Raw genomic sequence first — 27,060 nt, 5'->3', positions numbered from 1 at the left:
GATGGGCATACTCTATAAGATTTCATGCATTGTGGGAGACCATCAAGGAGTCAGATGTCTTGCCTTCCTTTTTCTTTTTTTCATATAGAGAGGACACTTATTTTGCACTTATTTTGTGGTGAAGACCCTTTAAATGTAAATGAAATACTACATGAGTTGCTTGTAGGTATGATTTATCTTTATAACAATTGACACAAAACTGTCAAAACTTGACCACAAAGGTAGTCCTAAAATGCCATCCTCCATAAGCTGTTGGTTTAGAGATTAAAACTGATAATATTGACTTATTCCTCAAATGCTGTCTTTACCTACCACTGATAAGTCATAGCATGTCATGGAATATAGAAAAAAAAGTGTCATGTGGATAGAGGATTACATATTGACAAATTCTTCAGGACCATGGATCTACCCTTGCCTTAGGACCAAAGCAAACGTAAAAACTAGGAGGTAGTTGTTTTGAGTGGACAAATACGTTCCAAACTTGATAGAAAATATTAATTCAGTAGTTTCTTTTATGGAAACTTAACGTATTTTTATTTCATCTGACCATTGTAGACTTGAATCCCTAGTATTTTTCAGCCAGTGGACATAGGTTTAATAGCATCTAAAAGATCTATTTGTCCATGAATGATATTTGTCCTAAATATAATACTATTACTATAATACTAATATTAGTTACTTGTTTAATTGTAGAGCCATTATCATGTCATAGAAAGATGGCTTAGCTAAGAGGCAGAAGATCTGAAGTTGATACTAGGTTTACTAACTTTGTGTTCTTAGAAAAGTCACTTAACAGCCATGCCTCCATTTGTTTTTCTGTAACTGCCCTACCTATCATTCCTTGTTGAGTATCAGTTGAAACAGAGTATATATTTTGTAAATAATAAAGAATTGTAATAAGTTGCTATTTTTCTGTTGCTATTACTATTAAAAGGATTCTGTATCCTTAGTGTAAAGAGATTAGTCTGCAGTTTTCACGAACATCAAATGTCATTTTTCCCATAGTTCAGATGATGCAGATGGGTAAATCAAAGTAAACAAATATCCCAAGGTTCCACAATTAGTTAAGTGACAGAAGGGGATGTAAAGAGTCCGGTTTCCTGCCTTCAGGTATTTCAGGTACAGGGAAACTTTCTATGACACTGTTCTTAGAATAAAAGTATTTCAGAAATCAGCACTGTCTTGATTTAGTTCTTGTAGGTTAAAAAAAAAAAAAAAACCCATAATCTTACTTTATTAGAAAGAGAGGGTGGGGAGGAAGAGAAAATGTGGTGATGTGATGTACATATTGAGAATGCTACCCATAAATGGCTCAGCTGCAGTTTGGCAACACCAGTGTCTGCACTTGTCCAACCATTTATAAAACAAATACTTCAAGGATGTTGTGAGGGAGCTGTTTTGTGAGGCTTACACATTTATTTATTCACAGTTGAAAGAAACAAAAAGTGGATACTGTGTGAAATTTTGTTGAGATTTTTACAAAACGACTCAACCTACCTTAAAATAATTTTTTTTTTGTGATTTTACTTTAGTTGTTTAGACTGTTGGTGAATTCTTAGTAAATAATTGTGCTTTACATCAGAGTTTTGAAGGCAGTTTGTTTTTCTAACACATTATTTAAAGAGCTGCTGGGCTGTTAACATGGATTTAATCATGTTTGGTGTTTGTGTTTCAATAGTTCAAATGAGAGAGAGTTAGCTCAGAAGCAACTTCCATAGACTATTAGATAGACATATTGATTCAATTAGTGTGTATAACACCACTTCAAGTAGCTGGCATAGATGGGGAGAAATTGATGCTTGTAAGTAATAACACCCCTTAAGTGTCCTTTTGAATTCTCACACAACAGAAACCAAGCATATAAAAAGTCCACTTACATATCATACCTATATTCCCCCCCTCCAATTTAGTAATTAAAAAATGGCTTTAGTTACCTTTTGTTCATCATTGTGAAACAAATATTTCTTTTAACTCTTAGAGTATTTACTTCCTTTAAAAATTAAAAATTGAAAAAATATTATTGGAAACTAAACAGATATAAATCACTGATTTGATGTTAACTAATCTAGAAAGCCTATTTTACACTCCATTAGATTAATGAATATCATATCCTTTCAAATACAGCAAATAAATCATAATCCCTTTGCATTATTTTCCAAACTAGGAATTTTAATAATCTGTTCATGGATTAGTAAAGTCAAGTCATACTAATAATAATATTTTAAGTTGTAGAAAGTTTGAGATATTAAAAATATTTTAATAATGATATTTTAGGTTCTGATTACTATGGTATTTCCCAAACCTGGCATTTTAAAATGATAGGATTATCTGTTACAACCACATAATAAGGATCAGGATAGAATTTATTTATTCAATTTGGTAATACAAAATTAACTGAGTATATTTCACCATTCATATCAAAAATGATCTTTTCCCCCCAAATTGTAAAAGTTGAGAACTTAGTATTTGAAGACATCAGTTGCCAGACATTGTGAAATCATATGCTATCTTACACAAGTGGGTGACTTGAGGAAGGCATGGAGTAAAAAATAGTAAATGTCCAATTTCTAAGGAAGAGCCTCTTTCCATTTATGTACTATTCAGGTCAATAAATTTATTATGCAACCAAATTATATATGTTAGTCATGAACTCCTTCGTGACCTGTTTCTGAGTATGTATTATCCTGTTAATACGGATTTCTTATTTAAGTTAATATTCTTCATATTTTAAACTTTCATAATTTTAGCAAATTATTGGGCAAGCAGCCTATACTTAATATTTGCTAGTTCATTTATTTTATTTAAAATTTTTGTTAAATGTTTTATGTATTTTTGTTGAGAGAGAGAGAGAAAGAGAGAGAGAACGAATGGGGGAGGGGCATAGAGAGAAAGAGAATCTGAAGCAGGCTCTAAGCTCTGAGCTGTCAGCACAGAGCCTGATGCGGGACTCGAACTCATGAACTACAAGATCATGACCTGACCTGATGTCAGACACTCAACCAGCTGAGCCCCCGGGTCCCCTAGTTCATTTATTTTTAAAGAGAATTCAGTTTTGGTCTTTGTTTCATATTGGTTGAGGTGGGTGAGTTCTAGAGGTGTGATATCTATGAGTGTGTATAACAATGTTGTACATTTTATTTTCCATTTCATTTTTAAATGGTATATATGAAGTTTTGAACTCTCTTTTTAAATTTTCATAGTAAAATAATAGTGGTAAGGAAATTTTTGTTATGAAACATACTGAATTAAAATAGTTTTTAAAACAGCTTCACAAAATAACGTAATTTCCCCCATTTGATTTTCTGCCTTTTTCCTCATAGTAATCTGTATCTGTTTACTCTTATTCTTACTCTGAGTTTACTCTTATCTCTTATTCTGAATACTCTTATTCTTCTATCCCTTTATTTAATACCATATTAGTGAATTAAAGGCAAGTTTAGTGTAACTTTATCATTCACTATTATGTATCTTGAAACAAAGATAATTATGAAGCTTTTGAGTGTAGAGAGCCTAGTATGGTTACTGAAGAAACTTTTATAATTGAAAATTGTTTAGCCTAGGAGTCACTTATAAGCCCCTGTGTAAGTCTCTTTACTTCTCTGCATTGCTGTGATCATCTGTAATTGGAGGCAATTAAATTGTGTGTTTTTGTAGCATCTATAAGCTATATTATGAAGTTCAATAGTACTTTAAAATCATAAAGAAGAGGAGGGAGTTTGCATTTTGAAGCAACTTTTTGCATAAAGATGTATGTGGTACTTTTTGTCCTGAAATACATTCAGAGCTTCTTCTACATAAAATTGAACATAAAAATATTTTTATTGACTGTTGTTTGACCTGTGTTCATAAACCTCTGAGTCTACTAAAAAAAATCATGATTAACGTTTTCATGATCATTAATGCTGTAAAATTTGACATTTCCTTTTTTAAACTGTAAATCATCTCCTTTAACTTAAGAAAAAAAGACGCATATATTAAGCATCTTTATTTTGTTCATTGAATATTTTGAAGTATCTATATATTATAGTTATTTGTGACTACAGTATTGAATGACAATGAATGAATTGATCAAATAATTAAAATCTTATTTCACATCCCTTTCATTGCTAATAATTTGTTCTGACAAAATATTGTTCTTACTAAGCAGTTACTGTTTGTCATTATAGAACAATGTATAAATTCCTATAGATACTAAGAATGTAAAACTCAGGTATAGCAAGGAAACGAGCTTGAAAAATAATTCTTGGTGTTGAGATTTGTAATGAGATATCATTTTGCTCACAGTAACAGATTCTCATCTTCATAGAAATTATCTTCCTGTTACCAAATTATAAAAGAAATACCATATAATGAAGCATAAAAATTTAATTTCAAAGATATGATAACAAATGTACTATGAATATTATACAATGCTTAATAGTTATAATAGCTTTATATATTATAGCTATAAATAATCATATATCTTTCATTGATACGTAAATTGTAATTTAGGGTGTATATAAGTTTACTGAACACATGAATTTAATCATTAATGACTTAAAATATAGTGTCTTGCATTAATTGGAAACATCTTAAATAGAAAAAAAATTTGTAGGGAAATTTATTTTATATTCTTTAAGGAAATTTTTCTATTCAACAATTAAAATTCAAAGCCTATTTTAATTGCTTTTTATCCTAAATGAAATATGGCCTTTTGTAGCAACGTGGATGGAACTGGAGAGTGTGATGCTAAGTGAAATAAGCCATACAGAGAAAGACAGATACCATATGGTTTCACTCTTATGTGGATCCTGAGAAACTTAACAGGAACCCATGGGGGAGGGGAAGGAAAAAAAAAAAAAAAGAGGTTAGAGTGGGAGAGAGCCAAAGCATAAGAGACTGTTAAAAACTGAGAACAAACTGAGGGTTGATGGGGGGTGGGAGGGAGGGGAGGGTGGGTGATGGGTATTGAGGAGGGCACCTTTTGGGATGAGCACTGGGTGTTGTATGGAAACCAATTTGTCAATAAATTTCATATATAAAAAAAAAAAATAATTGCTTTCTATCCTAAATTTCAACCTAATTTTAGTAGGGCAGACTAAATATTAGTTAGGATGGGATTTTGTTTGTACTTAGGCCAACATAGGTATATAAAATTTAATCTGATATGTATATTTTAAAAATGTGCTGCATTCATTGACTTACTATATCAATGAATGTAAATTACTGTATTTACTATAGCAGTAGTGTATACATTCATACATGATATAATCCCTTGGAGTATAAGACTGCTAGAGAAAAGATTGCTAGGGTTTACCATTTCTTCTGTATTTTAGTTCTAACAAATGTATGCTTTTTTGAATATTCAATTATATTCCTCTGTAGACAAAGTTCTAACTATAACTTTAATATACAATAATTTTTAATGACATTTTATCCATGTTTGGTATTATGTTTTGATGTATGTATTATAATATTATTAAGGGAAAAAGATAATATAATATCAAGTCATATTCTTCATAATTCTGTGCTGTTTTGAAATTTAAGAGGCCCATATTTTCAGACTCAGACCTACACTTTTTTTTTTAAAGAAACAGAAATATTTTTTCCATCTCTCATTTTTTTTAATGTTTTATTTATTTTAGAGAGAGAGAGAGAGAGAGGGAGGCAGGCAGAGTGCAAGCGGGGAGGGGCAGAGAGAGAGGGAGACAGAGAATCCAAAGCAGGCTCCAGGGTCTGAGTGGGGCTCTAACTCACGGACTGTGAGATCATGACCTGAGCCAAAGTCGGCCGCTTAACCAACTGAGCCACCCAGGCGCCCCTCAGACCTACACTTTAAGGTACACTTCTTCAGTCTTGAAATGGAATGTTGGTAGACTTTACACTCATTAAATGTAGCTGATCAGATGTTGACCAGTTCAGGAATATGAATGATGGCATTGCTGTGCAGTTTATAACCTTTAGTACATCACTTAAACATGTGGGACAATTTGCTCACAGATTGGAATATGAAGTCATGCTATATAAAGTCATACTCTTCATTTATTTTCTTAACTTTTTCTTTAAGTGGGAGTTATATGGGACTACATAGGGCAAAAATTAGTGTTTTACTTTGATTAGAATAACCTTTGTTCCCAGGGGGAAAAAATCATGGAAAAATTTCTTGAATATGGAAAAACTTATTGAAGCAAAATACAGAATCTAGAAATCATAATTGAAAACTTTAAAAAATCAAAATGTAAAATTAGTGTATATGCTCCCAAGATACCCTTGAGTAATAAGATTAACCAGTATTTTTGCAAAAATATAACACATGGGGCTGAGTTCCTTTGTATATATAAAGCATTTAAATTCAGTGAGCATAGACCAACAACCAAGTAGAAAAATGGGCAAAGAACTTTCATAGACAAATCCCCAAAAAACCCCAAACATTTAAACATGTATGTCTATAGATGCTCAACTCCACCTTTAAAAAAAATACAGATTAAAATCTATGGTAAAATACCAGTTTTTATCTATCAGATTGACAGTTCAATGTGATATTATATAATAATGTCTATACTAGCAATAAACCATCTTAAACTTCTAACAGTAGAGCCTAGGAATAAATTATATTGATAAAATAGATTCTATGCAGGCATTAAAAAGAACAGTGTGCATTTCTGTGTACTAATATGGAACAATTAAACAGATATTATTAAATGAAGAAAGCACAGTTAAGGTTAGGTAAATTGTACACTCCAGTTTGTGTAAAAAGACTATCATCTATAAACACATACACACACACACACACACACACACATACACACACACACCCCTATACTTCTGAATTAGAAAATAAGGATAATGGTTGCTTTTGAGAATATAATGGGATGGTGAATTTTGGAGAGAAAAGGATATAATTTTCATTTTTTATCCTTTAATTTTTCTTTACTATATTCATGTATTTTTTAAACATATAAAACAATTCTCAAAAAAAATCTTAACTTACTAAAACATCTCAGTGGATACTGCCTGAAAACCTCCTAGATGCCACACGTTTTTTGAGCATGTTGGGGATATTAAGATGGATGAAATAATGTCTCTACCCTTCTCAAAAACCAGTAAAGTACTACTGATTTGTAAATAGGGTAAAACTCAATGTAGTAGATTTTCTGTTAGAGATGGGGCCAAGAAGTCTGTAAAATCTTTTGTAGATCTCAGAGTAGTTTACATACTATAATTGATCTTCACAAACTTTATGGAATAAACAGAGCATTATCTTTCACCAGAAGAATGATAGTTAAGCCCATTTTCTGTATTTGTTCACTTAATGTTCACATCAGCCTGAGAAAGTGGCTACCATTACCATCCTCGTTTTGTAGAGTACATGGAGAATTCAAGTATCATGCAGAAGGCGACACTGCTTATAGTGAGTGCCAGAGCTTGTATTCAAATCCAGGCAGTCTGGTTATAGGATCCTTACTCTTACTAGCTAAACTATTCTACTTAAATTTCATTTTGAAGTTTGAATTCATTTGTAGTTTGCAAACAAAAGACAACCGATTCAGAGGTTAAATATTCAGTTCAAGATTATACTGCTAATAAGTGTCAAAGCCAGTCCTAGAGCTATGGTCTTTGGACTAAACGCAGTGATCTCATTTTGCACCATGCTGCCTCTGTTCTTAGGGGAGTTCCAAGGAGGGGAGCAGGGGAAGAGCCATTTTGGTAGCACTACCTGTTTAAAGTACTAATAACAAATCACAGAATATGTGGTTTCTCTAAGAAAGCTGCAGTAAAAAGAACTTGCTTCCTTTTATGAATGTATTTCCTCCATTCAAGTAGTACCAAATAATTTGTTTTGCTCAGGAACGCTGATATGATTTCTTTAGAAATTTTCAAGATCACTGGATAACAAAACAAAACAAAACAAAACTGGTATTCATTTAAAGCCTGTTTCTGCTTTGTGAAAAGACTTTGTCAGCAATCCAGAATGAGGGCTGTGCTAACAAAATTCCAACTTTCCTGTGGGATGATCCAAAAACAGCAAACAGAAGGCATTAAATTTCTTAACAGTCACAAGTGTGTGCATGCACGCTATGCCATTCCTGTCATTCACTGCTTTTTAGTGTGCGTAGATTAAAGTTGGAATACTTTGATTTGCAGACTAATATGTTCCACGGAGAACTTTTTTTTACATAAAAAAAGTAGCTTACAAGCATGTGAGGTCTGTGCACTCTGCCTTACATTTCTATAGCTCCTCATTGAATATATGTTTTCAGTCTCATTTTAAGATACTTGCCTTGACAGTATGCCTTCATACATCTCAGACATTTGCTTAAGATCCCAAGTAGTTTCTCTTACTCAGTTCTGGAGCAGGTTTACACAAGTACTCTGATGTGAAACCTAATGTGAAGTATATTCATACAATCATATGATTGTTAAATTAAGAAGAGGCTGACTGCATGGCTCGGGGGGTTAAGCAATATCTCATCTTGTTTCTTGCAGAATCCTACCTGAGTTTCAAAAAGTAACAAACTCAAAAGCCAATACCAGAATTCAAGACTTGCTTAAAAAATATATAAGTTAAAGAAAGAAATATATGCAGAAATAAAGTGTCATTCTGTTTACCTAGAGCTTTTCTGAACCATCTTTACTTTCATGCTAAAGTCACTAAAATATCTTAGAGCACAGTATGTGTGGACATTGCATTGGTGTTGGCACATGCAACATCTCCATCCATGTTGATATAATGGTACTGGGTGGAGAAGCAGTGTAGATAACAACACATAACCTGCATTTTAAATGTCTTCATTTCTCTCTCTCTCTCTCTCTAATTACAGCAAATTCAGTAAAACTAGAAATGCAGAGTGATGAAGAATGTGACAGGAAACCCCTGAGCCGTGAAGATGAGATCAGGGGCCATGATGAAGGTAGCGGCCTAGAAGAACCCCTAATTGAGAGCAGCGAGGTGGCTGACAACAGGAAAGTCCAGGAGCTTCAAGGCGAGGGAGGAATCCGGCTTCCGAATGGTAAACTGAAATGTGACGTCTGTGGCATGGTTTGCATTGGGCCCAATGTGCTTATGGTACATAAAAGGAGTCACACTGGTAAGCAGCTGAAAGAATAACCTGATGACTGCCTGTGACATCTGATGTTGATATTACCTGACATCTATTCTCTTTCCTTTTTATTCAGGGGTGGCAGTGGTGAAACTACCTTTTCAGAATTCTGCTAGTATTGGATTGCTGAAAAGCAGAGAGTAGCCTGGGTCTTGACTTCCAGCCTTCAAATCTGAATAGCATATCAGAAAAGAAGTTTGGGATTCAGTTTCCACAGTTCTTAATATAGCAATAATATGATAAGGGTTCAAAAGGTATAGGAGAATCTCATTGTGTAACTTAATCTTTTTGTATTTCTATACATATTTTACCATACCCATGGGCAGGTAATATAGTTTGCTAGCTAAGAGTTTATACTATAAAATGGTACTCATGCATTTATATAGAGGTGGATCATTTTCACCTTATCTGGTTAACTTCTTGGAATACAATTTCCAATCAATCTTTGCCTACCATGGGTCTCTGTATTAGGGAGATACTTTCCCTAGTTCAAGGTGTTACCATCTTCCTGTGATACTTTTTTTATTATAGCTCCTGCGAAGAGATATGTAGGGTGTAGTATAGTATAGCTAGAGTGGTGAACATGCTGGCAGGAATGTGCAATCATGGAATAGGGTAAGGAAAGAGACCTCAGATTAATTTAATATATACTTTTTGACATTTGTGTAATGTAAAAGACAGCTAAATGAGGAGAAGGCTTTATTTAAATCTCTCTATAAATTCTTTGGCAAAATGAAAAAAAATTTTAATTAAAAAAATGAGATTATGTTAAGAAAAGCAGACAGTTAACTCTTAAAGTTTTAAGTTCATATGAAAATTGATATAAAGATAATGATACCTTTAGCTATAATGCCAAGTAGTATTATATAGCAAAATATTAATCACTAATACTCAGAATTTTTAAATATGGTACTCTTTGGAAGAGACATAAATCATAATGAAGTTGGTTTAAAAGATTTACTTCTAAGTAATCAATTTAATTAGTAGCTGCTTAAAATATGAAAGATACAAGATACACTGAAGTCTTTCTAGTCCAAATCTCTCATTTACACATGAAGAAAGTGAAGCCCCAAATAGTCAAATGATCTGTCCATTATCTCTTATGTGGTTATGACGCTAGAACCAAGGTTTCCTGATGCCCAGACTGGTTTTGTTCAAATATACCAAGCTCAGTATCTTCAATGCACCAACATTTTCTGATGAGATATGACCCTAAGGCTGATATCTTAAAATTTATAGTAAGAAGTTACATATTAAAATCAGTGTTATCTTAATCAAAATCATCAGCTTTGGAACCTGTACCCTTATTCCAACTATACAGTTACATGTTTAGTTTTTGCTTTGATTTTAATTTCCTTTTTAAACGGCATATTTTAAAAATATTTATATTACTAGTACAAATGTTTTTTACCTTAATTGAAAAAAAATTCTTCCCAGGGCGCCTGTGTGGCCCTGTCAGTTAATCCAACTTTGGCTCAGGTCATGATCTTGCGGTTCATGAGTTCAAGCCCCACATTGGGCTCTGTGCTGATGACTCATAGCCTGGAGCCTGCTTCAGATTATGTGTCTCCCTTTCCCTCTGCCTCTCCCCTGTTTGCACTCTGTCTCTCTCTCAAAAATAAATAAACATTCAATTAAAAAAAATTCTCCTAGGAAAGTTAAAAGATCAGGTTTGATATTTGATAATAAAAAATATGAAAAGTCTATAAAATAATGACTCTTCTTTTCTTCTGTGCTCATTAAGTAATGTTAATTGCAGTTCTAAAAGAAGAGTTCTACACAGTTATTATGTATTCATTATCTCACAGTGATTATATTGAGGAAGATAGCACCCATTCAAATGTGTAACTTTCCCCTTCTAGCAACATATAAACAAAATTAGTATAATGACTTTTCATTTGAATTGCATATAGTGTGCATTTTAAGGCTGAAAAGTACACTAACAACAACTTTTTTGTAAGATTTCTAATAAACCTTTTATGGTCTGAGTCAAGGAAATTGAAAGAACCTGAGTATGCTCTATTGAGTATTTAGGTTAATCAATGTTTCACTGTATCTGCAGTGATTGTCCTGAGGATTGTTGGTTTGTAAACACAAAAGTAGTTTCATACCTACTCTACTGTTCATTTGATCTTTACTACTATAGCAGCATTGAATTATTTTGATTCTGAAAATCCTGAAATTGACATGGAAAATGTTTTTAGTTATACAGATTTCTGGAAGGTCTATGAATATGGGATTCACTCAACTATCAAAGGCAAGGAGAATGGGAAAAATAGCTATTTAAAGTCCTCTTGCAACTCAGTGAACTTTTATTGTTAATAAATGTTTATTGGAGTATTGTAAACATTATACTTCCCTCAGATCTGGAAAGTTTTTGTTAAAGTTAATAGCCATTCTTAGAGGAGCTTGGGATACCTGCCACACATTGTTGACCTTAAAATTGTGATGTATCTTTACATTTACTATGTTTATATGTATTTCTGATGACTCAGTTTATACATCTGAATGGGTCATGACATTTTCAACTCCATTTTAATACTATTCAAGAACAGAAAGTCTATTTGTGAATTTTAATTTAAACTAGATTTAAAAAATGTGGTCAGGATCTAGTCATTAACCAAATGTTTTCTCATTAATACCATGAACTACTGTCTTCATTCTAGAACTTCCCCCTTTTACCAATTATTTACAGCTAGTATAAAAGGCGTGGTCTTAAATTTTTAGAAAGCCTTTAGGAAACATGTTTGTGTGTTTAGCTCATAGAATATCTAATATAAAATTGATAGTGAAAAAAGCTACACAACCACCCAGTTTACTAAAATGACATGGAGTATCATATCTAATTCACTTCTTCTTCTTTCTCTTTCATACTCTACTAAAGTACCAATTCCAGTGTCTTACAAATGGCTTTGTGTTATTTCATTGGTATTGCTACTTTAGTAGGTAATCAGGTAATATTGTCATCGGATACTCCAGGCACTCTTCACTGGGATATAGGCAGAAGAAGTAGGGGTAGTAAATCAATTCATGCACAAACATGAATTGATGTGGACATTATAAATACAGTCTATCCTTAACTTTTCCCTTCTTTGGGGTAGAGTACTCCCAACTTTGTAACTTTAAGTTTTAAGCACATTATTTTGTACATTGTAGCTTTGTGGAACCATTCTCTTGCTCCAAAGCCCTCTCAACAGGTGCTTGGGATTTTTCATATTTGTAGGTGGTTGTTCCATCCAACACGGAACACCCTCTTTCTTTGATTTACGAAAGCAAATTGATGCATGTATATTTGTATTTCAATTGGATATTTAAACACAGATCTAGAAATATGTGTTTATGAAAGTATATAAAATATTGAAATATAATTTCAATGGATAATAGATAACTTCATTCTGGGAATAACCACAAAAAGGTCCTTGAGTAGATTAGATTAAAAAACAAACAAAAAAATAAAACAAGAAGCAGATTGAGAATGGAAATGAATGATAGCATGGCTACATATTAATTGTTCTCCTGGATTCAGAGTTGTTAATCCAGACTTTTGTGCCCACCCCATGGGGCAATTAGTTATCACAGATACAGTAGCCTACTTGATTTTTTCAATTGAATTACTGTATAGTGAATTCAGTAAATTTGTGATGTTTTCCTGAAGTTTGCTTTTATTTATACCTGAAGAACATGATTAATATATTTTCAGACAAAGTCTAAACTAATTCTAAAAGGACTAGTTGATTCAGTCTATTATTACAGAAAGAGCAAATTATTTAAAAAAATAATTGAGATGTGTTGTTTCAAGTAACATACACAATATGGGTAGCTAAGTGAACCTTTTACTTAAATATCAGATCATTTTCCACATATCTCATAATCCCAATTCAAGACTTAATTCATGTAAAGCGGATTATTTCTAAAAGCTTCATCCAATTGAAATAAAAGTGAATTATTATCATTGCCCTTTTCCTCTTATCACAAATGGGAACATGACTTGCTACCTTCATCATGCCTTTCTTTATTTCCCATGGCCATGGAATATAGTTAGCAAATGCCTCCCATGTAAGACTTACATACTCAGCAACAGACAATATTTCCTGATATACCTAGACCTCTTTTTATTTCTCTGACCCCTTTAAGGATGATCATATAAATTCAGAAATAATTCTTACTAAAAATATTAGAAGATATCTGGAATATTTTGTAAATGTAAAAATGAAATTATCCTGTCATTCATTAGTCTCATATACTCAATTAGATGAATTTTAAAATTCTTTTTAAAGATAGTTATTATTTTATTTATTTTTCTTTTTTGATTAGTATTACTTGGAATGACAAATTCAGTAGTCTAAATTAGGAATTTTTAAATATTTCACTTGTAAGAGGCTTAATGAAAATCTAAGTTAGCATGTTTGAGGAGTATATTCTAAAGGCAAACATGATTTCAAATGTTTTTGTTTACCAAACTAATTTAATTCATTTTAAAGTTATGGCACACTAATTTGTTACTTGCCTGGAAGACCCTACATAGAGAGATTTCAAAAGTAAAATCAGGGGCGCCTGGGTGGCGCAGTCGGTTAAGCGTCCGACTTCAGCCAGGTCACGATCTCACAGTCCGTGAGTTCGAGCCCCGCATCAGGCTCTGGGCTAATGGCTCAGAGCCTGGAGCCTGTTTCCGATTCTGTGTCTCCCTCTCTCTCTGCCCCTCCCCCGTTCATGCTCTGTCTCTCTCTGTCCCAAAAATAAATAAACGTTGAAAAAAAAAATTTTTAAGTAAAATCAAATATTTGGAGTGAAAAGTATAATTTCCATTTGCTATTTTCCTATGGTATAAAAATTTTTACAGAGAAAGTGCCTCTTTCTTTTTTATTAGTAATTCCGTGGCAGGGGTGGGGAGTAGAAAATCCTGATTTCAAAAAGCTATGGACTGCTATTTCATTGAAAAAAATGTCAATGAATTAAATTGTGTGTGTGTGTGTGTGTGTGTGCGCGCGCGTGTGTGTAAAGATGTACCAATTTTAGATTTATTTTAAAACTTTTATTAGTTTGTGAGACTTCATACAAGAGGTTTCTTGGTAAAGTATTTCTCCTTTAAGCAGTATTTAGCATTGATTTAATTGTCAGTTTTATCAAATGAATCAAAGAAATGAAATAAGATAAAATTTAAGGTAACCATAACATAAATTATTTTCACTTAACACACCAGCACAAGGACTTTTTCATAAATTAGCTCAGAAGATCTCCTGTAAGAAAAACCTTAACCCTTGCTACACAAACACAGATTATATATTTTTTTTTCCCTTGGTATATATCATAAAAAGTTCCAAAATGAGCAAGTAGTAAGAAATTTAAGATAACACCTGATGTATCACTCAATGTCTTTAGGTATTATAACAAATCTATATGATAGAATATGCAGTGGCAGCTGCAAGAAAATGGCCAAAGTTTATCTTCTTTATGCCTCCTACCTTTCTTTAATAAAAAGAATCACTGAATTTGCATTAAAGGCCTCACCCAAATATTGAGGTTTCCTTATTCACTATTTACAAATGTTTCAGTTAAAGATATAAAACATGACAATTCAGTATAAATTTTTAGGTATTAAAATTATAATCTTCATCTAACCTCAAATACAGAAATAGTACAGTTAAACCAAAAGTGAATTTTTTTTTTTAACTTTCTGTTCTAAACTTTGAGCTTTACTATTTTGTACTATTTAGGTACTAATTTATAATTTATTTCATGAATATCTTTAGAGACTGGCAAACTTAAAATAGCATTTTCTTCATGGTTTGACCATACTTGCCAATTTTACTGCTTCCTCAACTGTGTATTTTTATGTTCAGTGACATTTGTGACAGCCAGTTGACCCAATAGACTAAACTGATAATTCTGGCTTGAACAGTTTTATAGTGGTATCCAGTAATAGGAGAAAAGAGAGAAAAGATTTCTATAAAATTATTTTCACAACAAAATTAATACAGGAAATGTCTGGATTAATAATTTTCTTTGGATTTTCACTGTTTATATCGGAAATTTTTCCAAAGCTTTCACTGTTAGTGACTAGGAGAATCGAGAGACCTGGGGGTGGGTGAAGCTTTAGAGATTTTGTGATAATGAGCTTTGTTAACCTGGTTCATTCATTGAACTTTTTTGGCCCCCTGGTAATAAATCATCAGCTAAATGAAAGAGTTAGACTAAAGATCCCCTCCAGGCCAAACTAAAATTTCTGTAACTTTAAAAGAGATAGTGTGGCACAACAGAGCAAGATTTTGTTGTCCAGCTAAGCAAGATTCAGTTATCAGTTTGAGTACTTTTTAGCTCTGTGACTATAATCAGATGCTTTGATACTTGAACTTCAAGTTCTTCATTTGTAAATTGAAATTATAGATACCTAATTAGAAATATAAGGATTGAAACATTTTCTGTAAAGCAACTAGTAAAGTCAGTAAAGTGGTGGCACTTAGTTGTTCAATCAGTGGTCAGTGCTATTGCTGATTCTTTTGAGTCAGTGACAGGAATCCTGTAAAATTTATATAAAGAGAGAGAACGGTGCTTGGCCTGAAGTTTAAGGCTTTGGTATTAGCAAATTTTAGTTAGATAAAGTTTAGAAGACTTACAGGGGAGAATATTCTCAGCACAGAGAACCTAGCACCAATTAGTAGTCTACAGCAAATTGGTCACTTGCGTATAACCTACTTGATCTTTTCTACCTCTTTTCCTTTTGGCAGGTGAACGTCCCTTCCACTGTAACCAGTGTGGAGCTTCTTTTACTCAGAAGGGAAACCTTTTGAGACACATAAAGTTACACTCTGGAGAGAAGCCGTTCAAATGTCCTTTTTGTAGCTATGCCTGTAGAAGAAGGGACGCCCTCACAGGACACCTCAGGACCCACTCTGGTAAGTGTCACTGACTCTTTGAGAAGAAAGCTAAAATACGAGAATTCAGCAAAGTGTTAAAGAATGATGCAGAGTAACTTATAGCTTTGGTATATGGCTAGGAATTATCTAGACAATATTTTTATTTGTGTACACTGAGTAACTGATAAATCTTGCAAGATGCATATGGCCCTTCCTTTTTTAGACTCGTAGACTTGGCAAAAAGGAGCACTGTCAACTGAAAAGTCTCTTATTTTAAGCCATTGAAGTAAGGAAACAAGTGTTCTATGGATTTTCTGTGATTTTTAATTTTATAATTATTAAGTCAGTATAATTAATAATTTAATTTATAATATATAAATTAATGTATAATTAATTCTGTAATTATGGTTAACCCAGGATAATAGAAAATCTAGTAAAATATCATAGTTACATACTGATACCACCATAGAGGAGATGAAAGCTGTGATATTTTTCAACTGATATAGTGCCCAGTCTGGGAGTGGGAAATCAAACATCACTATTTTTAAACTTGAAAATATTATGCTCATTAGCAAATTGGCTGTGGAGTATTTTATATTTCATTTAAACGCTCCTTGTTTCTTTAACTCTCAAAATACAGTCATTGGATTTTCTCTGAAACATTTCTCTGCTTCATAAATCATCATTAGAAAATCTAGAGTAAGTGTGATATTTTTAAAATGCTAGAATATAGTACATAAAAGAGAAAGAATGATTAGAAATCTGAATGAATCTCATTTGACTTTTAGCATGAATTGCCATAACCAAGAAGTTAAAGGTGGAAAATTAATATAGAGTACTCTCCAGTTTTATATCCTTCTGTCCATAATGACATATTAAAATTTAATTTTAATATGAAGATATGATGGAAGTGATATTTTCATCTACATTGACAAATTGTATTAGAGAGTGCTGTGGATTGTGAGGTAATACTTGTATTATCTATTTTTACATTTTTTCCTATTAATCCTTAAGGCCTTATTTTTTAACATGAATGTGAAATGTATAAAACGAATTTAGATATTAACTTGTCAATGTGGAGCAGTTGTAGAAAAATGAAATTAATTCAAACATTAAAACAAAATATTTTAAGTATATATAGTTACTTGCCTCCCTGACTCATAGCAATTCCCTTATTTCTAACCATGACATTTTATATTTTAAATTATGCTATGAAAATTACATCTTTATTATAAAAATTATTCTTTATTGAAAGAATGTTCTTAAGATGTGACAGTAAGTTCCTTTAGCTAGCCATGTACTCTGGCTTATTAAAGTATTACTGAGCTAACCACAGATTATATAAAACATAGCTTTGCATGAACATTAGCTGTTACATGAAGTTGAAGCAAAAATACAACTTTAAGCATCTATTTCATTCTTAACAAAATTGTGTTGCTTTTAATAATCATGGTTTAATGTACACATGTTACTTTACCTGGGATTGCTATATTATCCTTAGAAGGTTTAATGCCTTCAGCGCTCAAGAAGGATTTCAATACTCACCTTAATTTGTGTTGCCTTGATATCCTTTTTGTTCTTTTAACACATCCATCCCTGTGGGTGGTGTTTAAGAAGACACTTTGGTTTTTGTTTCTATTGAGCTGGGCAGTTTCAATCAGCATCTTTTTGCAAATTAGTCATGACTCATCTAGGGGTTCCTGACTGGTGCCTAATGAAGTGAGGGATGAAAAAGGTGTCACTCCAAAAGTAGGCCATTCCCATTGGCTTTTACCAGGCCAGACACAACATTTCTTACATGGTTCTGTGTAATTATAAATTGTGTGTGTGTAAAGTGAAGCTGTTTCTGTGAAATCTTATATTCTGTAAATAAATATATTGCCTCTTTGAGGTTCAAAAAAAATGAAGACATGGACCCATAGTGGCAATCATACTGATTTTACAAATTGGTATACAAAGTCATGATTTTGTAGATATATAAACAGACTCAAAGTGGCTAATAAGGAGAGCTTAATGGAGTAATGAGGGGGGGTGTCATCCAGCTAGTGCCTCATCAATGGGTGACATGAATTCAGTTATACTTCCAACTGTAACCTAAAATATTGCCAATTTTTTTATAATAGATACAGTGTAAAACATAGCCGCTAAAGTCCATGCTTCTCTAATTGTTCAGAAAGTTCGAATTGATCATTATAGCTTTCTTATTCTACTACCAATTCCACCTTCCCCTTAAGCTTACCCTGTTTTGTAGCACCTGGGCTAGACAGGATTCTTTATCTGATGAATGACCCAAATCTTAATTTCTACAAATACTGAGTATTTGATGGTCCTGTTTTCCTGGGACTACTGCAGTTTTCCAGTAACCAGGATTATTGGGAACATTTTTTTAAAAGAGGTGCCCCATTGAATCTCCTGAGTTCCAAACATAGCAACACCCCCAAATCATCTTGGTAATCTGGAAAAGTTACCAACCAATAGTCCACTTCTCTCCCTGTTACTTTAGCAGCTTGAGATGCCCCCAAATAGCCAGGGAGTAGTCCAATATGACCGACTCAGAGCTCTGATCCATGGTGGAAACATTCTTCCTTTGGGTACCTAGCACATACATCAGAACAATATACCCAAACATGCCTCCTTCTTCATGATGACAGGTGCAAAGTGCAGCCATTTGCATTTATTACAGAGGATCAAATTCAATATGTGTAGACCACTAAACCCATAACATTTCACTAATGCTGCTAGTCTCTGAACTTTCTGTGGCAATTATCTCCTATTCTCTAGCATATATCTTACTGAGGCATCTCAGGTATTTACTACTTCCTGCTCACCATGTCCAGTCAGTACCATGAATGTAATGTTCTAACTTGATGTTCTGTGGGATGTCAAGATGAACAAGATTTCTTTGCACTGTATTATAGCAAAGAGGAGAGTTGACCTAGCCTGAAGCTAAGATAATAAAAGTATGCTGTCCCTGCAATGTGAAGGCACATTGCTTCAGATTATCTTTGTTGATAAGGAATTATTTTTCAAAGAAATTGTTAAGTCACTACCTCCATACCTGGTATCAGGGGCTATGTTAATAGGCACCAATAAAGGTATTACAGCTAGAACTGCATCTGTAGTTGGCTCTTGATGTGATTAAGTCTACATTCATCCACAGAACCATCTTACAGTATAACCATCATTAGCCCAATAAACAGTATGAATGAGTGTGTGTAGGAATCCCCACCCAACATCTTTCAGTTTTAGTTTAATGTCTTGGGAGAGATATAAGTCTAAGGATATGATCTCCAATATGGTATCCACCAGCTATTTGTGGCTGTTAAGCACCTAAATATGGTTGTCTAGGCCTTGCGGGCAAATGATGATGAAACGTTGAAATGATTTTTTGGTTAAAGTCTTTTAAAATTAATGCCAACTTTTGGGGCGCCTGGGTGGCGCGGTCGGTTAAGCGTCTGACTTCAGCCAGGTCACGATCTCGCGGTCCGTGAGTTCGAGCCCCGTGTCGGGCTCTGTGCTGACTGCTCAGAGCCTGGAGCCTGTTTCCGATTCTGTGTCTCCCTCTCTCTCTGCCCCTCCCCCGTTCATGCTCTGTCTCTCTCTGTCCCAAAAATAAATAAAAACGTTGAAAAAAAAATTTAAAAAAATAAAAAAAAAATTAATGCCAACTTTTTAAAATGTGGCCACTAGAAAATTTGAAATTACACGTGTGACTCATATTTGCACCATACAGCATTGTTCTCAGCCTTTGGTAATAGCCCTGGGTCAGGGAACCAACATAAGAATCCTGTCCATTGCATGGGGCTTCTGAGTGGCTCAGTTGGTTAAGTGTCTGACTCTGGATTTTGGCTCAGGTCATGATCTCACAGTTCGTGAGTTTGAGTCCTACACTTGGGCTCTGTGCTGGCAGTGTGGAGCCTGCTTGCAATTCTTATTCTCTCCCCCTCTTTTTCTGCCTCCCCGATTTCTCTCTCAAAATAAATAAATAAACTTAAAAAAAACACAGTTCTTCCTATTGCTTAATTTATTTGTTTTCACAATACTGTAAGATGGACTTGGGTAAAGTCTACATATTTATCTTGACCTCCATATGCACCCCGCTTTGAACTGGTGGACCATAATGGCATTTGGAGTTCTAGAGATTAATGTCAGCTCAGAGCTATTTCTAATAGCACTAACTGATAATATGTGGTAAGACTTGTTATTTCCCTCTTCCTAGTGCATTGTCACCATCATAAATGGCCATGGTGATTCTGGAATGACTTAGAAGAAGATTCATAGCATATATCCATGGCCAGGTTTCAGGATCTTTTCCAAAAGGGACTATCTTCATCTAATTATGTGACTTTGGGCTATGAATACAATAGGCTTAGATCTAGGCACTGGATAAGAGATCATGAATCCCACCATGGCTATGCAAGTTCAGTTTTTGCCCATAAGACCTAGACATTTTCTGCATAAGTTGGTTAGCAGCTTGGTAGTCTAACCATTTATTTCATTCTTGGGGACTCCATAATTGATTAGCCATTGCCCTAGGACCCTATGGCACAAAACATCATGATTATCACCCCATCCCTATGGTTTGTTAAGGTAATTGCACCTTCCTGATATTTGTTCCTAACATAGAGCCTAGACCACTCTGAGGTCACACATACATTTAAATCAGGGAGCTCAGTTCTATTTGGAATATCTATCATTGTTCTCCCCAGCCAAGGGAAGACAGTTAACATAAGCTTTTTTTGTTTTAAAGAGATAGAGACAGAGCACGAGCAGGGAAGGGGCAGAGAGAGAGGGAGACACAGAATCCGAAGCAGGCTCTAGGGTCTGAGCTGTCAGCACAGAGCCCAACACTGGGCTTGAATTCATGAACCATGAGATCGTGACCTGAGCCGAAGTTGGATGCTCAACCAACTGAGCCACCCAGGCTCCCCCGGTTACCATAAGCTTTTGAAGCATGTGGCTTCTTTCCTTACCAGAGTAGTTCTTTGGTGAAGGGAATGCTCCACACGTGCTTTCAGAAGTATGTTAGCAGCACACTGAACAGGATGGTTCATAATTGATCTTTTCCATTATTCTTACTTACTTGAGCTTTTGTTCTTCTTCCTCTTTGCTATGCCAAGAAAATTGTGGCATTTCAACTTTTTACAAACAAACCATCATTGAATCAAGAATTCAATTAACTAGTCACTCCCACTTGCTCAAGGCAATGTATTAAGTCCCAAATCCCAGGTGAATACATATATTTGATAAATTTGGCCCTAGATAATCTAGCATTTTGGTTCATCTTCTTGATATAAAACCTTTAGTATCAATTCATTCCCTTATATGCTAACTGGACTCCTGTTGATACAAATTGGTAGTTTTGCAGTTCTTTCAGTGTATAGGCTGTCACCTGGATCAAGCCTTGATTTTGGTTATATTAAGATCTAACTTACTATGAGACAAGGGGCAATGAGAGGTAATAGGAATGAGTCCTTAAAAGAATTGCCATTCTCTGATTGGGTTCTTGCCTCCACTAAAGCAATTGAAAGTCCCTTACTATGGGATAGCTGATTTATAGGAACATTGGTTTCCTTAGAAGGCAGTGTGGGAAGTGAGGATTGTGTCTTCCAGCAAGGATGGTTTGGGAGTGTTTGGGGGTTCAACATTCTGAGCCTTAGTATTTGATCAGATAGTACCATCCCATGTTTCACTAGTCCATTACCAAGACCAAGTTGTATTGGTATTGCCCATTTTATTTACTACAGCAATTCCATAACTATTCAAGTCAGATTCTGGAGTTGGTTTTTAGCCTTATTTGTCCTGAGGCTTAAGTAAATAAGGACTCTTAAAGTCAACAGAGGACTTTGATATTCCACTTGTGCTCTAACATGAAGTGATCATTCAAGGCCTTCAAACTGTCCTTTCTTCTTTGTATAATCCTTAGGGCCATCAGAAATAGCCATATCACACACCAGTCTTCACTCTAAACACCACCATTGTCACTTCAGCAGGTAAAGGCTACATGCTACCAGCAGTGATAATTTAAATAGTCACATTGCCAACAAATGCCTAGAAATAGTAGTATCCCATCAGCTTCCCATTAAGGAGGCCTTTCTGTTCTCTTCAAATATGAGCAAGTTAGGGGCGCCTGGGTGGCTCAGTTGGTTAAGCGTCCGACTTCAGCTCAGGTCACGATCTCACGGTCCATGAGTTCGAGCCCCGCGTCGGGCTCTGGGCTGATGGCCCAGAGCCTGGAGCCTGCTTCCAATTCTGTGTCTCCCTCTCTCTCTCTGCCCCTCCCCCGTTCATGCTCTGTCTCTCTCTGTCTCAAAAATAAATAAACGTTAAAAAAATATATATATATATAGAAAAAAAATAACAAATATGAGCAAGTTAATGCCAAAATGCCATTTTGACTCTTTGAAGCCTTGGGCCACTCCTACTAGTAACGATCCATCAAGGCCATGACAGGAGCAATGAGACACTCAAATGGGGGGAAATTTGGAGACATTCATGATAACATTAACAAGAGAATAGTGAGTCATAAAGGAAACCAACAAAAGATTGTTGAAGCACTCTGAGGCTAGCAATAGTAAGAAGCCATTAGCAGCCCTATGTCTGGAGGGACATTGGGATCAAGGGATCACTAGAATTAAGAGAGGTAGGAGATGGGTCTTGAACACTGACCTTCAGTAGAGGAATGTACCCCCCACTTAGCTGTGACTGAGAAATAAACACCTTGATCTCACTTTCTCTACCCTCCAGTCTCTTGATGATGCCTTACATTAACTGAACCCAACCAGAAGCCAGAGAACAAAGGAGCCTACTGATGAAGCCAATAGGAATTAGCTTTCTGCAGGAGCAAAGAAGGGTGAAAATGGCTATGAAGGTGAAACAGAATAGGCCAGAGATTGACTAAAATTTAGGAACCAGTGCTTAAAATGATCAGTATAGGGTATTAAACATAATATAATGATTTTAATATTAATTTCTGTTTTTTATGAATATAATTAGTACAAAGTATTTTGGTTCCTCCTACTCCCCCCCACTTTGGGTAATGACTGTCCATTGTTTTAGTTACTGTGTTCTATAATATTAATATTGCATCTTTGGTTCCTGTATTTTAGATTTGAAAATTTTCACATCTACTAGTTTGGTAACAAAGAGCCTGATATTGATGTACACTTATATGTTAAATAAAAAAAAAAAAAAACACTCAGGAAAAATATATAGAGAATACAATATACATTCAATCTCTGTTGTCCCTTTCCTATTTGGAACTCTGCTTGCATACTGTAGAGGACACCAGGTAGTATCTTGGTTTTGATTGTTTAGTCCCAGTAATTACTTACCAGATAATATATGGAATTTCTTGAGACCTTCCTAGATATTAGGCACTGTATGAAGCACTTCCCAAGGATTATTCCTTTAATTAAAGCCCTTTTATCTGACATGAGCAAAGCCAGGCATTTTATCAATTAACAGCAGTAAGTCTAGTAACATGAGAAATTCTTTTGATAAAAGTCCTTACATTTAAAAAATATATAATCTATGTAATCATTTACCTCTTGATATAAGGCCTGTCCCTTTTCTTTCAGTGAGGAATTTGGTTTTGGAATTCCATGTAAGTTTTCTGTCCTAAACCACAGTCATAATGCATCATCTCTAATTCCATTTTCAGTGTCTTTTGTTTTTAATAATACTCTTTTAATGTTTATTTATTTTTGGGATAGAGAGAGAGAGAGGGGCAGACTACAAGTTGGGGGGTGGGTGGGGTCCTGGCAGCAGTCAGACAGAGACACACACAAAACCCAAAACAGGCTCCAGGCTCTGAGCTGTCAACACAGAGCTTCATGGAGGGCTCAAACCCACAAACCATGAGATCATGAACGTTGGCTGCTTAACTGACTGAGCCACCCAGGCGACCCTTTTTTCAGTGTCTTTAAGAACTTAAACACCCTTGTTATGCAACAGCTAAATTTTTAAGATCTCTCATTATTTTTTAGGAGTATCCTTGCCCATCTACAATTCTTTAGTATTTTTTAAGTCAACTCACCTTTATTGAATCTCTCTGGAGTGGCAAAGTTAGTTTTCAGAAACAACTTTAGTTTTGTATTTATTTTCTTGAAATATGGAAATTTAAATAATTTATGTAATCATAATAACAGGTTCAGCTGGCATAAATAGATTTGGCTAGAATCATAAGGACTCAGTGACTAGTTCAACCACTGGAGTGTTTACTTGGGCATACAAAGGGGCCTACGAGCTCCAGGAATTCAGGGCTTTAGAGAGAGGCAGTTGGTCAAGAGAGCTTTTTGCTGTTATTATTCTTATTTTACAGATGAGGGACTGATGCTCAGAGAGGTCATACAGAGCCTAGATTCATACCAAGGTAGTCAAACTCCAAAATCTATACTTTATGTTCTGGGATAAATGATACAGCCCTATATATTTATTCTATAAAACTTTATTAATTCCAAATGATAAAGAAAAAAATACTATCTAGAGGTCAAAATATCTGGGTTTAGAATGGCTCATTGCAAATTAGCCATATGACTGCATCAAATCGCTTAATTTGATCTTTAAATCTCCCTATGCTCCCAATATTATATGATGCTAACTAAATACAGTGTGTTATCTTCTCTCCCAGAAGTTGGCTGCTGATCATTCATTACAGCCAAATCTTAAAGGGTAAAAGACTAGTCCCTACTCCCCACTGTTTTTTTCTTACAGTTTGCTGTGGTTTAACTTTAAAATAGATTTATATAAAATTGAGTAGGATTTGTTTTCACAGACCTTCATAGCACCACTATTACTTCTCTGCAACTATCTGCTAACCTATATATTTTTAAAAAATTTTTTTAACGTTTATTTATTTTTGAGACAGAGAGAGACAGAGCATGAACGGGGGAGTGTCAGAGAGAGGGAGACACAGAATCTGAAACAGGCTCCAGGCTCTGAGCTGTCAGCACAGAGCCCAATGCAGGGCTCGAACTCACGGACCGTGAGATCATGACCTGAGCCGAAGTCGGACGCTTAACCGACTGAGCCACCCAGGCGCCCCGTGCTAACCTATATTTAAGAGGTAGCTTTGGGTGGCTTAGTTGGTTAAGTGTCCAACTCTTGGTTTTGGCTCAGGTCATGATCTCACCATTCGTGTGAGTCTGAGCCCCACATCGGGCTCCACACTGACATTGTGGAGCCTGCTTGGGATTTTCTCTCTCTCCGCACTCTCTGCTCTTCCCCCGCTCACGCACATGCTCTCTCTCTCTCTCTCAAAATAAATAAAAACTTAAATAAAACACAATATTAAAAAAAAAAAAGAGCCTTGATGTAGACATTTTCTTATTTTGTACTCTTAGGTCCAGATATGCAGAAGTTTACTTAAAACACATTCCCACTTAAGAGTATTTTTTAGGGACGCTTGGGTGGCTCAGTGGGTTAAGTGTCCAACACTCTGAATTTTGGCTCAGGTCATGATTTCATGGTTTGTAGGTTCAAGCCCTGCATCTGGCTGTGCACAGTGTGGAGCCTGCTTGGGATTCATTCTTTTTCTTTCTTTCTTTATTTCCTTCCTTCCTTCCTTCCTTCCTTCCTTCCTTCCTTCCTTCCTTTCTCTCCCTCTCCCTCTCCCTTTCCCTCTCCCTCTCCCTCTCCCTCTCCCTCTCCCTCCCTCCCCTTCTTTCTCTGCCCCTCCTATGCTAGTGGACGCTTGTTCTGTCTCACAGTAAATAAACTTAGAAAAAAAAGTATTTTTTATAAAACTCTTTCTACTGTATTGCTGAACACCAGTAAAATTATAACACAATATTGAATTTTTCCTCCCTCACCTTTGCTAATTAGTACCTAAAAGATATTTTTTACACTGGAATAGAAAATGGGTTTAAGGTTACAAAACCCTGGTTACTTGATTTAATTGCGTGCCTTAAATTTTGATTACAGTCATTGATAACATTTTTTTAAAAGTGAAAGGATATCAAGTTTTATAAATAATGAATAAATCAGAACCCCCTAAAGAACAATAATACTTTGGTAGTGTTTACTAGTATTTGACATGGAAAAGTTTGTTTTCTAACAATAATTTTTGAATAGTATAATTTTATTATTTATGGAAATAGATTAACATGATATTATTTTTTCAGTAGCATATAATTCCTGTGAATAACTCCCGTATTTTATTCCCCACTTCTTAAGATTATAAGAGAAGAAATCAAAACTTTCTTACTTTGGTTATGACAATGCTGTATCCTTTTTCTGAAATACTCTCCATTCAGAAAAAATGCTTGTACAGTAATCATCAGTGTTTGAGGTTTTGTTTTTTTTAAAGTATCTTCACTTATGAGTTATTTAGAGCTTATCTACTTGATGCTGGATATTTTATTAGAATTGCTTTATTTATTGCAATATGTTAGCTAAATTCAAACATCTAGCAATTACACCCTTATTTCTTTTGCTTTTTGTCACACTCAAAACAAGATGACTGGCTTAAAAAGGAAAAAAAAAACACATCTTTTTACATTTGGAATTTAAATGATATTCTAAGAGGGAGTAGGAAGAGAGGGGAAGAAGAAGAAATAAAGAATTGGAATATATCATTAACAGTATACCAGCTGAAGATTACAGTCAAATTTTTAGCCCAGTGATAAAATATCTGCACTTCTTTATATAAGAGTACAGGAAAGTAAAAGATACTCGTTTATATTTAAAACTCCATCCATTAATCTTAAGATTTACCACACAAATTATCTAATTTGCCTTATAAAAATTTATTACATTTTTATGGGAGTTTTTCATGAGGAATCAGTGAGTCAGTACTCCTGTTACAAAAATGATTTTTATTAGTTTTCTCTTTTAGATTTTTAGTTTAACAAGTAATTATAGTCCTTTCATTCCTAGAAATTTGATTAGTGTGCTTCTTACGTTATATATTGCTCCTTTTAATTGTCTTTATTATACCCAATACACTGGGGAAATAGTGTTTCAATTAAGTCTTGGACCCCTATTAATCAAAATAATACTTAGCATACTTATTTTTTTTAACTCTAGGAGGAACTAGAATTGCATATTTTTTTCTAATTGCCATTTCAGGTACATGTCTCCCATACTCTAATGCTGTGTCCAAATTAAATATTAAACACAGAATA

The 27,060-nt window shown here is 34.5% G+C and overlaps 1 protein-coding gene across 8 annotated transcripts in view; it reads left to right on the top strand.

The window, feature by feature from the left end:
• Positions 1-27,060, top strand: part of IKZF2 (IKAROS family zinc finger 2) — a 165,212-nt gene that overhangs the window by 96,094 nt on the left and 42,058 nt on the right. For 6 of the 8 annotated variants that reach the window (XM_030327879.2, XM_030327876.1, XM_030327878.1 and 3 more), the window contains 2 exons: positions 8,802-9,068; positions 15,806-15,973. In XM_030327879.2, the coding sequence (XP_030183739.1) occupies positions 8,802-9,068; positions 15,806-15,973 (435 nt within the window). The remainder of the gene's footprint in view (positions 1-8,801; positions 9,069-15,805; positions 15,974-27,060) is intronic. The other 2 variants (XM_030327880.1, XM_032594510.1) reach the window with 1 other exon arrangement.

The sequence above is a fragment of the Lynx canadensis genome, chromosome C1 (assembly GCF_007474595.2).
Source record: "Lynx canadensis isolate LIC74 chromosome C1, mLynCan4.pri.v2, whole genome shotgun sequence".
NCBI classification, from domain to species: domain Eukaryota; kingdom Metazoa; phylum Chordata; class Mammalia; order Carnivora; family Felidae; genus Lynx; species Lynx canadensis.
This window is presented reverse-complemented; position numbering and strand designations above follow the sequence as displayed.